The sequence below is a fragment of the Thalassophryne amazonica genome, chromosome 16 (genome assembly GCF_902500255.1).
Source record: "Thalassophryne amazonica chromosome 16, fThaAma1.1, whole genome shotgun sequence".
In the NCBI taxonomy this organism is placed as follows: Eukaryota; Metazoa; Chordata; class Actinopteri; order Batrachoidiformes; family Batrachoididae; genus Thalassophryne; species Thalassophryne amazonica.
The window spans coordinates 9,256,178-9,269,665 of NC_047118.1; the positions used below are offsets into that span (position 1 = coordinate 9,256,178).

Genomic DNA, 13,488 nt, shown 5'->3' on the forward strand with positions numbered 1-13,488 from the left:
CAGTCATACTGCACACATGACAAGATTTTCATGGAGGCAGCAGATGATGGAGAAATATTTTGCAACTTTGCTCACCAATCATGATTCACCTTCAAAGTGAGGAGCCAGACTCGTTTTTAATCCAAATGTTGTTGCAGTAATTGTTAAACTGAACAGTCATGTTGGTGACATCGGTGCTCCTGCATTGTTTCTGATCACACAACATGCAGCCAGGGCCGAGTCCATCTGGGTCGCACCCCAGACCACCTTTACACATCAGGGTAGAGCACTGTCACCACTCAAACAAACCGGACTATGGGGGGAGGGTGACGGCTCGGGCGTGGTCCAAAGTGCCTAATGTGAGTACACTTTCTGAGTTCCTACTCAGGCAGTCTACCAGAACTAATATTATCCTCTGCCCTTTTTCAGATGTTCACAAACAGCGATGAGGCAGTCATCAATAAGAAGCTGCCAAAGGAGCTGTTGCTACGGTTGGTGATATTTTGTCTTTTAGTCCCACCCCACCTACTGAAAATGGCACATTGCATACTCAACACTCTGACTTTGCTCTCAATCAGCACATTCAGTCACACACAAAAGCACAGCTGGCCTTGCACCACCCCTCTGTCTAAGCCCCTAACTCAACGTTATGTAGTTTCACAATCATACACTTTGTGATTGCTTACCCTTTAGTCCATGTTTAAACTGCAACTGGTGGTCAACCAGCCACAAGGATGCAAATTTCCCCCTCATACCCAACTGTGTCCGACTCCCCAAAGCAATGCGTAATTAAAAACAGATGCTGGAAGCTGTAAACCATTCAAATTGAATTTAGGGAGGGAGTAAAAAATGCTGAGCTTCCGTGCAAACAGAAAAATGAAGGCCATAACTCATTCCTGGGTTTCATCAGCCAATGTGCCTGTGCAGTTGCTGCTGACTGTGAGTGGTTGGCCAGGTGGAGGATCCTGATTTGTGGAGCATACAGGTTGCGCTATGGCTTGCTGTATCACCTTTTCAACTTTAATAACTTTTTTTTTCTTTAAACTGCATTATGCAATCTCACAGATGGTCCGTACAGCAGATCTGTGAGTCTCCTCACCAGGATCAGCAAACATCAGCGATTTTGTAAAAATCACCTAAACCAGGAGTAACCAACCTGCTCCTGGAGATCTTCTGTCCTGCATGTTATCCATGTGTACCTGCTGAAACTACAGCTGATTAGCCAGGTTTGGTGTTTCCTAGCTCTTCAGTGGCTGAGCACACCTGACATAATTAGCAGTAGAGTCAGCAGGGACAGTTGGAGAAAAAAAAATTCATGGCAGGTGATCTCCAGACGCCTGGTTGGTGACCCCTGACCAAAACTAAAACAAAGTCATGGCAAAGACCAGAGTGAGTTCAGACTGAGACGAGACCAAGACTTTGAGGTGTTGAAACCAAGGCAGGGTGAGACGGAGTCAAGACCATAATTGGAACAGTGCGAGTTCCATGCTGAATTACATTTCCAGTTTCAAGAGTGGAACAAACCACAGACCCAAATAATTTGGAATATGCACAGTCTACAGAACGCCCACATACAAACAAATATATTAAGGGCCGAAACCAACTAAAGCATTGTTCTTCATGTTATATTCCATGTCTTATGATCAGGAACAAAATGATTAGTTGTATTTGAAGCAGGGACTCTTACATCCAGTCACAGTCATGAAGTGAACAAATACAAGGTCTGTTAGAAAACTATCCGACCTTCTTATTTTTTGCAAAAACTATATGGATTTGAATCATGTGCGCTTGCATCAGCCAAGTTTGAACCTTCGTGCGCATGCGTGAGTTTTTTCATGCCTGTCGGTTGCGTCATTTGCCTGTGAGCACACTTTGAGTGAGCAGTGGTCCACCCCCCTCATTGGATTTTCATTGCGAGGAAAATGTCTGATCGGTTTGGAGCTTTGCTGCATCAAATTTTTCCAGAAACTGTGAGAGACAGCCAGGTGGAAACCATTCGGAAGATTCAGACGGCTTTCAGGGACGATTCTATAGGGATCACACAGATTAAGGAGTGTTACAACCGGTTTAAAGACGGCGCACAATGGCGGAGGGCGCGCCGTGCTCCGAGCGGCGATCGACAGGCTGAAACGACCAGATCATTTCCAAACTGAACGCTGTGTTGATCCGGGATGTCGTCTGACTACCAGAGAAATGGCGGAAGATGTGGACATACCACTTTTTCGGCACATTCCACTGTTACAGGAGTTTTTGTCATGGAAAGAGGAGCGGAGGAATTCGCCACGGAGCCACTAATGGCGCGGGACAAAGCACCTCCGTGTTCGTCTCACAGGACATGTTGTGGCATGTCCAGCTCGTCCACAATTTCTTGGATAGTCACACGACTGAAAAGCCACCGAAAGCCATCTGAATCTTCCGAATGGTGCAAGAGCTGGGTGTGAAAAAACTCACACGTGCACAAAGGTTCAAGCTTGACTGATGCAAGCGCACATGATTCAAATCCATATAGTTTTTGCAAAAAATAAAAAGGTCAGATAGTTTTCTAACAGACCTCGTAGATCAGACAATGCACAGGAAATATGATGTCCCTTCTGTTTTTGGTATTGGGGAAAACAAAAAAATCCAATGACAAAGTAAAATGCAGCAGATACTGAGATAAGGCCTCCAAAACAAGGTCATGACAAGAAAATCTCAAGACCGATATATAATGCTTGGACACTAATAAACAGATCTGTCTTGGATGGTCAAAGACCACATTAGCAGTTTAACCCCTCACCCTCCCGTGCTGTGAGTTGATGCTCTGCACAGCAGACACGGGTCTGAGCTGCAGGCAGAGTCTAGAGTAAAGAGGAAGCTTCTGGCAGCGGGGAACATGGTCTCTAAACCGTCCCTGTCTGTCTTCCAGAATCTTCTCCTTTCTGGATGTGGTGACACTCTGTCGCTGTGCCCAGGTTTCACGGGTGAGTCTGTGTTCACAAGGAGTATGTATGTGCGAGCGCTTGTGTGTATGTCTGCCCATGTATGTATGTGGAATGTTTGTGAGAAGCTTTGACCTTAAGCATCTGTTTTTCCACTCTCTGCTCAGTCCTGGAATGTCCTGGCCTTGGACGGCAGCAACTGGCAACAGATCGACCTCTTTGACTTTCAGAGGGACATTGAGGTAAGGAAGTCTGATTATTTTCTATCTACTTTACATCTGGCCCTGATATGCTCTTTGTTGACCTTTCACCTTCACTCTTATTTCTTCATATCCAGATGAACAGTATTGTAGGACAGATAACTTAAAATATAATTCAGCTTGTCATATAAGCATCAGATTTTGCATGTAAGAATAATTGCCACCAAAAAAAAAAAAATCAATATGGCTGTCTAGTGTACCATGATTTTTAGCCTTTTCAGAATGCATTTTGATTTAGGTCAATTTTTGTGATGTTGGCATGAATTTATCTCATCTGGGCAAAAAAGTCGTGTGTGTGTGTGTGTGTGTGTGTGTGTGTGTGTGTGTATATATATATATATATATATATATATATATATATATATATATATATATATATATATATATATATATATATATATATATATATATATATATATATATACACACACACACACACACAAATATGAGCCCCCTGTGAAGTGTAACACTTTCTTTAAATTTTCCCCAAGTGCTTTTTTTTAATGGGCAAGGAATTTTCAGCACAGCATTTCTAAACATCCTAATTTTATTAGGGATGCTTATATTATTTTACTGCACATAGACAATAATTATCTCATAAAAAAACAAAAACTACCAGGGTCAAAATTATTAGGCCCCTGAAGAACCAACCTTTTTGTTGAACCACAGCACAAACCACTGTTGTGCAATGATGTGCCTTAAAACCGAGGTTTATCTTCCTTGAGAAAAAGAATAGTTGATGCTCACAAAGCCAAAGAAGCATATATAAAGTTATCACAGCATTTTCAAGTGTCAAGAACTGGAGTGAGAAGTATCATCAAGGAATTCAAAGAGAGCCGCACAGTACAGAACAAGCGTGGCAAAGGTAGGAACCAAAAGATTTCAAAGACTCTGGAAAGAAAACTAGTGAGATGTTTTTAAGCCCCTAGAACAACTGCCAAGAGATGAGTGAATGACTTGGCTAAGTCAGGAATTATAGTCTCAAAGAAAACAATCCCTAGAGCCCTGCACAGGAATGGACTGTGAAGTTGCAGACTAGGGCTGGGTATCACTTCAAATTTCAAGAATCGATCTGATTCCAGTTCTAAAGATTCAGAATCGATTATTCCGATCCAATATCGATTTGGGTTAGTGTTATTAAAAGCGTTTTTTGAGCTGTTACCTGATCTAGTTATGCAACATACAAGGTCTGTTAGAAAGTATCGGACCTTTTTTTTGCAAAACCCTGATGGATTAGAATCACGTGTGCTTGCGTGAGCCAACCTTGAACCTTCGTGCGCATATGTGAATTTTTTTCATGCCTGTCGATTGCATCATTTACTGGTAAGCAGCCTTTGTGTGAGGACGTGTAGTGCGCTCGGCGGATTTTCATTGCAAGGAAAAGGACGGAACGACTGGAGCAGAACTGCATCAAATTTTGCCAGAAACTGGGCGACAGCCAAGTGGAAACCATTCGGAAGATTCAGACGGCTTTCGGTGACTTTTCAGTCGTGTGACTATCCGAGAAATTGCCGAAGAGGTGGGCATCAGCACTTTTTCAGCACATTCCACTGTGACAGAAGATTTGGCCATGAGTTGCAGCGAAATTCATGCCAAAGCTGCTGACGGTGGAGCAAAAGCACCTTCTTGTTGAAGTCTCACAGGACATGCTGTGACATGCCCACCTCTTCCACAATTTCTCCAGTCGTTCCGTCTTTTTCCTTGCAATGAAAATCCAACGAGAGCACTACACACAACCTCTCACAAAGGCTGCTTACCAGCAAATGACGCAATCGACAGGCGTGAAAAAATTCACGCATGCGCACGAAAATTCAAGGTTGGCTCATGCAAGCACACGTGATTCAAATCCATGAGGTTTTTGAAAAAAAAAAAAAGGTCCAATACTTTTCTAACAGACCTTGTATTAATACTACACAAAATTTGACACTCAAAATGCAGGCAGTAGTCTTTCAGGGAGGTATAAATTAAAAAACTTTCCAGGGGATAATGACCTTGGTCTCCCCTACAAAGCTTGCAACTTCAGCGCTTGTTAAAATCTATTTGTGCGGAAGAGAAATCTTCAAGCCAGACTGAAGTATGCTAAGGACAACCTGGAGAAAAATTATGCATACTGGAAGCATGTCCTTTGGTCCTGATGAGATTAAACTGGAGTTCTTTGGCCATAGAGATGTTACTTATATTTGGAGAAAGAAGGGAGAGGCATATAATCCAAAGAACACTATCCCACAGTGAAACACGGCAAACATTCTTTCACGAATAAGCACCCCATGTTGTACATGTGCCAAATTTGTTGCTTGTATGACAGTTTGAACACTCCTTTACAGTTGTCTGCCCCACTAATAGAAGGAAATGCAGCAGACCTATTCTACTGTATATGTCCTACAGGGTCGAGTGGTGGAGAATATTTCAAAGCGGTGTGGAGGCTTCTTGAGGAAGCTGAGCCTGCGGGGCTGCCTAGGTGTAGGAGACAGTGCTTTAAGGTGAGGCTGAATGTTGACAATGGTCAAAACATGGCAAAGATATGCCTAAGTAGGATTTCTAATCTGTAATATGACATCCTCCATCCTTGGACCTTCATGTTGAATAAAGACTGACTTCCTGGACTCTGCCATCAGCACTCAGTCTGTGATGAAAGTGTCCAAAACTATTTCTGTTTTTGTTTGTTTTGTTTTTTTCTTAGTTTCTTTCCTACTTGCTATTTTGCGCTGAACACATGGAAGAAATGCAGTTTCCCTTCCTGGATTAATAAAGTATTCTGATGCTCATCACAGCAGCTGTGAGGAGGAACAGGAAAAGAAACACTTGTTAAACAGAAATCAAAATGCTTGTCAATAAATGCAGGGAGTGACAGTGTTAAGTGAGGAGAGCGACTCCATATCTAGTTTTGAACACAACATTCACTCATAATGCTTCATGTTTCTTCTTAATTTTGACATCACAATCAGTTATGGACATAACTTTAACAAAGTCACCACAAAGAACCAGATTGAAACTGTCAGAATAATTGGACAATCACTTATCTCTCTCAATGTAACTTCAGTAGCGAAGATAACATGGGCACATTTATAACACTGCAGCAGTGAAAGTATTTGTTTCATGCCATTATAGTAGGCAGAAGCTTCTCCAAATGATCGTGATTATCCAGTCATGTCCACCACTAACATATTCACAGTTCAGCAGCTGTGTTGCACTGATGACATATTGAACTGGTGGGTTTATGTAACATCAAAGTATTATATCATTCTTTATTCCCTCTGGAATAATTATGGCTCACTATCACATCTAACAACACCAAATTTTCAAAATATGACGCTCCTCGATCTGAATGAGTCTACGAGTTTGGTCAAAAGTTAGCAAAGTTTATTTATTTTGCACATCTCAAGAACAGAAGTTGAAGTGTTTCACATTCTAAAGTCATAGATGTTCAAAATAATGACCATCAGACTCCAGAGAGTAGACATGAGAGTTTTGAGTGACGCAAGTTTACAGTATTTTTCAGAATAATAGTGCTATGTGACTAAAAAGATTAATCCAGGTTTTGAGTATATTTCTTATTGTTACATGGGAAACAAGGTACCAGTAGATTCCGTAGATTCTCACTTATCCAACAAGACCAAGCATTCATGATATGCACACTCTTAAGGCTATGAAATTGGGCTGTTAGTAAAAAAAAAAAAAAAAAGTAGAAAAGGGGGTGTTCACAATAATAGTAGTGTGGCATTTGGTCAGTGAGTTCGTCAGTTTTGTGAAACAAACAGGTGTGAATCAGCTGTTCTCTATTTAAGGATGAAGCCAGCACCTGTTGAACATGCTTTTCTCTTTGAAAGCCTGAGGAAAATGGGACATTCAAGACATTGTTCAGAAGAACAGCGTAATTTGATTAAAAAGTTGATTGAGAGGGAAAACTTATACACAGGTGCAAAAAATTATAGGCTGTTCATCTACAATGATCTCCAATGCTTTAAAATAGACAAAAAAAAAAGATGCGTGGAAGAAAACGGAAAACATCCATCAAAATGGATAGAAGAATAACCAGAATGGCAAAGGCTCACCCATTGATCAGCTCCAGGATGATCAAAGACAGTCTGGAGTTACCTGTAAGTGCTGTGACAGTTAGAAGACGCCTGTGGGAAGCTAATTTATTTGCAAGAATCCCCCGCAAAGTTCCTCTGTTAAATAAGACATGTGCAGAAGAGGTTACAATTTGCCAAAGAACACATAAACTGGCCTAAAGAGAAATGGAGGAATATTTTGTGGACTGATGAGAGTAAAAGTGTTCTTTTTGGGTCCAACGGCCGCAGACAGTTTGTGAGACGACCCCCAAACTCTGAATTCAAGCCACAGTTCACAGTGAAGCATGGTGGTGCAAGCATCATATGGGCATGTTTCTCCTACTATGGTGTTGGGCCTATATATCGCATACCAGGTATCATGGATCAGTTTGGATATGTCAAAATACTTGAAGAGGTCATGTTGCCTTATGCTGAAGAGGACATGCCCTTGAAATAGGTATTTCAACAAGACAATGACCCCAAGCACACTAGTAAATTGGCAAAATCTTGGTTCCAAACCAACAAAATTAATGCCTCACAGATGTGAAGAAATCATGAAAAACTGTGGTTATACGACTAAATACTAGTTTAGTGATTCACAGGATTGCTAAAAAAACAGTTTGAACATAATAGTTTTGAGTTTGTAGCATCAACAGGAGATGCTACTATTATTGTGAACACCCCCTTTTCTACTTTTTTTTTTTTACTAATAGCCCAATTTCATAGCCTTAAGAGTTGCATATCATGAATGCTTGGTCTTGTTGGATTTGTGAGAATCTACTGAATCTACTGGTCCCTTGTTTCCCATGTAACAATAAGAAATATACTCAAAACCTGGATTAATCTTTTTAGTCACATAGCACTACTACTATTCTGAACACTACTGTATTGAAACTCATTCATGCTGCAATGTATTTAACCATGCAGAGTTCTCAAAGTGATTAAAGTCTGAATTGAAACCCAACCTTTAATCTGATTTTGTCTCAGATTGTAAAATATCTGTACTTTGCAGCAGGAAAGAAAGCTCCAATATACTTTGCACAATATTCCATACTCAAAATTCAACCAGTAACAGATCTCTGATTGCTAATTTAACAAATGAGGAAAGAGTGTCAACATTCCCATCACCTTAGTTTAAGTTTTCAAACTACCTGGGACTCAAAGAAGAATCTCTATTGTGATGTCTGCATTGAAAAGGAGACTCTTTCCAGTGTGCCACTGTAGTTTTATGTAAGTTTGATTGAAACTTTTATTGGCAGACTCATGGTCCATAAATATACAACATACATGTGACAGAACAGATTAAAAAGGAACAAAAAAAAACAAACAGAATATAAAATCTTAAAAAAAAAAAAGTTAAAATACATTTAAACCAGTGCAATCTCAACCTGGAATAGTCGTGTGAATAGCTCACAGTCAGATTTCAAAGTGTATTTTCAGATTTATCCAGGCATTGCATAAAGTTGAACATTAAGTTTCTTGAAATTGCCTACTCCTGCAGTGACAAACATCTGACTGGCAGTTATTGGGGTGACTGGAAATTAGCTTTTTGTTTGATTGTGTGATGCCAGGTCAGTGAAACTAGGCATGCATTTGATAAATGGACTGTATTTATATAGCAAAGTGTTCTGCAATGATTTCTCACACAGACATTTAGCAGTGGATTGCATGCAGGGACCTTACTCAAGGGCACCTTCATGACTCCCCTCTTGATGGGGAATCAAAGAACGGCTCACAGCCCAGCTCTCTAACCTTCAGGCTTCCTTGCCCCTTTTATGTTTTTAATCTCCCACAGATTGTATAAACAGAAGGTTATAGAAGTGCACTCCATCCATCTGTCAGTCACACTTTTCTGTGCCCATGATAACTTAAGCTTCCTCCTCTTTCACCAAATTTGAATTGGGCATCCAATGGGTATACCTTGGATCAGTTTGAATTTGGCCATGACTGGGTTTCAGCAAAGGCCTCAAAGAACCGCCCAGTTAAATAGTATATATTCATTGTCTATTTTAACTTGAACAAAATTACCTAATTTGTTTTTATAACTAATTTGAAGTGGACCTCCAGAGTGAGAATCCTTTTGAATTTGACTGTAATTGCATTTCACCAAGACCTCATTAAAAACCATGTACTTCACCCCCAGTTTGAACAGGGCATCCTAAGTGAGTGCACTGTACAGTCATGTTGAGAGATGGCTTGGCTCCGTTTTTATTTATTTATTTATTTATTTATTTGCGGTGACGTGTGTGGACGATAAAGGGAACTAGGTTGAGAAATGTTGCATACAGCTGACCCTCATGCATAGTAACACTGTCAAACAGTTTGTCCACACAGCTATAAGAAATGTCAGGTCGTCTTTTACAAATGTTTCCTTTTGAATTTTTGCAGATAAAAAAAAACCCTCTTTTGTGGCTTTTATAGAATTCATCTGAACTGCCATCTAGGCCAGTAGAGTCAGCCATACCTTGATGTGTGTGTGTGTGTGTGTGTGTGTAGATTAAATGTAGCAATAAAAAAATGTTTTTTGCTTTGGATAACTGTATTTGTTCATAACGACACATCCTGATATTTTCTTCTCAGCCCAGTGATTTGATAACAGCAACTTTTTTTTTTCTTTTACTGTGGATGTGGGTTTCGATCACTCAAATTTTTCCATACGTTTATAATTACTGTCATTATTTTCTGTTTCTGTAGGACTTTCTCCCAGAATTGTAGGAACATTGAGTTGCTTAGTCTGAATGGTTGCACGAAGATTACAGACAGGTAAAGTTTATGCAGCTTAGCTGCAAATGTCATGATGTAGCTTCTATTTCAAACTACTGACTGTTTTTCTCTTTTGCAGCACGTGTAATAGCCTCAGCAAATTCTGCCCAAAGTTGAAGCACCTGGACCTTGCCTCTTGTACCTCTATCACCAACCTGTCACTCAAAGCTCTGAGGTGTGTGTGTGGGTGGGTGGAGGGGCAATGTGGTGCTGACAACCTGCACATGTTTTATTGTATTAAAGTGGTTTTTCACAAAGGAAGGTGAAAATCCTTTGTCCCACATTAATGCAAATGTAGTTCAGCACCATTTATGAGGTTTATATGTAAACAAACACTTTTTGTATTGGGAGGAAAAGTGTGTGTGGATACATACAAAGGTGTTTCTTCTTCAGAGTATCAAGAGTAGTGGGACATTACACATGGTACTGTAGGTTAGGAGGTGGGCTCCCAGTATACAGACTGAGGTTCGATTCTGGTGTATGTGTGCTTGAGGCCGCCTACCTGTGCCCTTGGAGAAGACATTTTTCAGTATTGGCCCAGTCCAACCAGCTGTAAAATGAGTACTGGCCTTGGCTGGAGAGTAACTTGGGATGGATTGGCGTCCCATCGGTAGGCAGTTGTTGAATGTGATCCACTTGATACTACAGAAACTGGAATTGAGCATCTGTCTTAATGGGCCACATTACACATTTGTCTTTAAATTTCAGCTTTTAAATCTACAATCGACACTTGCCAACAAAAAGGCCAGCATTAATTTAAATTGATCTAGATTATGAATTCCAGAAAACGAGATAAAAACATTAAATGTCAGGATACTAACATTTTGTTTTTGAGTTGATTTTCTTATCTTCATTGCTTTTATGTACTTCTCCCCTCATCTGTTTCTTCTTCCAGTGAGGGCTGTCCATTGCTGGAGCAACTGAATATCTCCTGGTGTGATCAGGTCACTAAGGACGGCATCCAGGCTCTTGTACGGTCTTGTCCTGGTCTCAAAGGTCTCTTCCTCAAGGGCTGCACACAGGTAGCTAAGGGATGCAGACCAAAGGCTCACTGCCACCAGTGAGCACAGGCCACCTGCGTACAGCAACGTTTATGTTGGCATAGATAAAACCAGCCACTAGAGGGCACTGTAGACACTTTTGAAAAATTGGTAACCTCAAGCATGGGTGATCAAAAAGTCTTCTTCGACTGCAAGAGAGACAAAAAAGTAGGCAGCTGTTTCAGTGGCTGTGGTCTATTTGACTATTAAATAATTAACAAGATACAGTGTATAAAACAAAATATTCTGCAATTGCTGAGTATCTTTTTATTGTACTTTTGCCTTGAGTGTGTCTCGCTTAAAGCTTGGTCACACTGCCCCCACAATTTCCAGTGCTATTCCTCAGTTTCATCCTTATCTGTAAGCTTTCAGAAAATGGACATAAATATTACATTGTATAAATTTTAGAGGTGTACATTTCTCCCTTATAAAATTATACAGTACAATTGTAGATACGGGGTCTGTTAGAAAAGTATCGTACCTTTTTATTTTTTTCAAAAACTATATGGATTTGATTCATATGTTTTTACGTCAGCCAAGCTTGAACCTTCGTGCGCATGCGTGAGTTTTTCCACGCCTGTCGGTTGCGTAATTTGCCTGTGGGCAGGCTTTGAGTGAGCACTGGTCCACCCCTCTCGTCGTTTCATTGCGAGGAAATGGGAGAATGATTTGGGCTTTTTTTCCATCAGAATTTTTTCAGAAACTGTTGGAGACAGGCAGCTGGAAACCATTCGAAAAATTTATCTGGCTTTCGGTGAAAATTTTACAGGCTTCACAGAGAATAAGGAGTGTTACTACAGCTTTAAGGACGGCCCACAATGGCGCATGCCGCGCTCCGAGCTGCCATCGAGAGGCAGAAACCACCACATCATTTCTAAACGGATCGCTGTGTGGAGCCGGGACCGTCGTGTGCAATTTCTCTGGTTATCACAAGAGCTGGACATCAGCCATTTTCCGGCAGATTTCACTTTTAACAAGAGATTGATTTTGAAGCGAGACAAAGGAACACCTCCGTTTCGGAGTGTTAGAGGACAAGTTGGGACATGCTTATCTCGGCTTTCAGTGCTTACCAGTCAAGTGAGTGTAAGAGAAATTGTGGAGAGCTGGGCATGTCCCAACTTGTCCTCTGGCACTCCGAAACGGAGGTGTTCCTTTGTCTCGCTTCATCAGCGAATCGGTCGTGACGCGCAAAGCCTCCGCGCGGCTTTCCATGACAAAATCTCTTGTTAAAAGTGAAATCTGCCGGAAAATGGCTGATGTCCAGCTCTTGTGATAACCAGAGAAATTGCACACGACGGTCCCAGCTCCACACAGCCATCCGTTTAGAAATGATGTGGTGGTTTCTGCCTTTCGATGGCGGCTCGGAGCACGGCGCACCGTGTGCCATTGTGGGCCGTCCTTAAAGCTGTAGTAACACTCTTTATTCTCTGTGAAGCCCATAAAGTTTTCACCGAAAGCCAGATAAATTTTTCGAATGTTTCCAGCTGCCTGTCTCTAACAGTTTCTGAAAAAATTCTGATGGAAAAAAAGCCCAAATCATTCCGCCATTTCCTCGCAATGAAACGACGACGAGAGGGGTGGACCAGTGCTCACTCAAAGCCTGCCCACAAGCGAATGACGCAACCGACAGGCGTGGAAAAACTCACGCATGCGCACGAAGGTTCAAGCTTGTCTGACGTAAAAACATATGAATCAAATCCATATATTTTTTTGAAAAAAAAAAAGGTACAATACTTTTCTAACAGACCTCGTACATTGGCTGTGATATGATTCAGGAATGATATTTAGGCCAAAAGAGAGGCTGGTTCACCAATCCTACCTACCCACTTTTTTGTTTGTTTTTGTTCCTCAAATCGTCTCCTGCCCCACAAAAAAGTGGGATTAAAAAACTGCATAATTTTGTATGTGTATTCAGTTATGATATTCAAGCTTCTCATCCTGTCTCCAGGTGTGATACTTGACTGATAAACTTAACTTATGCTGTTTGTATCTGTGCCCTTGTTCTTTTGGTCATTACCCAAAGCTCATGACCATATGTGAGGATGGGACCATCTCGCCTTGTGGCTGAGCTCTTTCTTCAGCACAAAAGTCCAGTGCAGTGTCTGCAGGACCTCAGACACAGCCCCAATCTGTCTCGATCTTCAGCTCCATTTTACCCCCACTTGTGAACAAGACCTTGAGATACTTTAATTCTTTGACTTGGGGCAAAACTCCTGTCCTGACCCAGAGGGCTTTTTTTTATAAATTTGTTCAGTTGTTTGAAGAAATCTGAATAAATTGTTTTATAAAGCCACTTGTTTCTGCTATATCTAGGTCTACATAGATGCCTGGGAGGAAGTTGGACAGAAATGGGGTGGGAATTTCTTTTTTTTTTTTTCTTTTAATCTATTGACCCAGGTTGCCAGAAGTTGGTGAAGCAACAAGTTATTTTGCATCACTTAATTTGATACAATTCTTTGTTTAATGTACATATTTG

The 13,488-nt window shown here is 40.9% G+C and overlaps 1 protein-coding gene across 3 annotated transcripts in view; it reads left to right on the plus strand.

Annotated features, from left to right (window-relative positions):
• Positions 1–13,488, plus strand: part of fbxl20 (F-box and leucine-rich repeat protein 20) — a 38,771-nt gene that overhangs the window by 10,857 nt on the left and 14,426 nt on the right. For all 3 annotated transcript variants that reach the window (XM_034190847.1, XM_034190846.1, XM_034190845.1), the window contains 7 exons: positions 409–470; positions 2,885–2,939; positions 3,065–3,139; positions 5,543–5,637; positions 9,904–9,972; positions 10,052–10,147; positions 10,868–10,994. In XM_034190847.1, the coding sequence (XP_034046738.1) occupies positions 409–470; positions 2,885–2,939; positions 3,065–3,139; positions 5,543–5,637; positions 9,904–9,972; positions 10,052–10,147; positions 10,868–10,994 (579 nt within the window). The remainder of the gene's footprint in view (positions 1–408; positions 471–2,884; positions 2,940–3,064; positions 3,140–5,542; positions 5,638–9,903; positions 9,973–10,051; positions 10,148–10,867; positions 10,995–13,488) is intronic.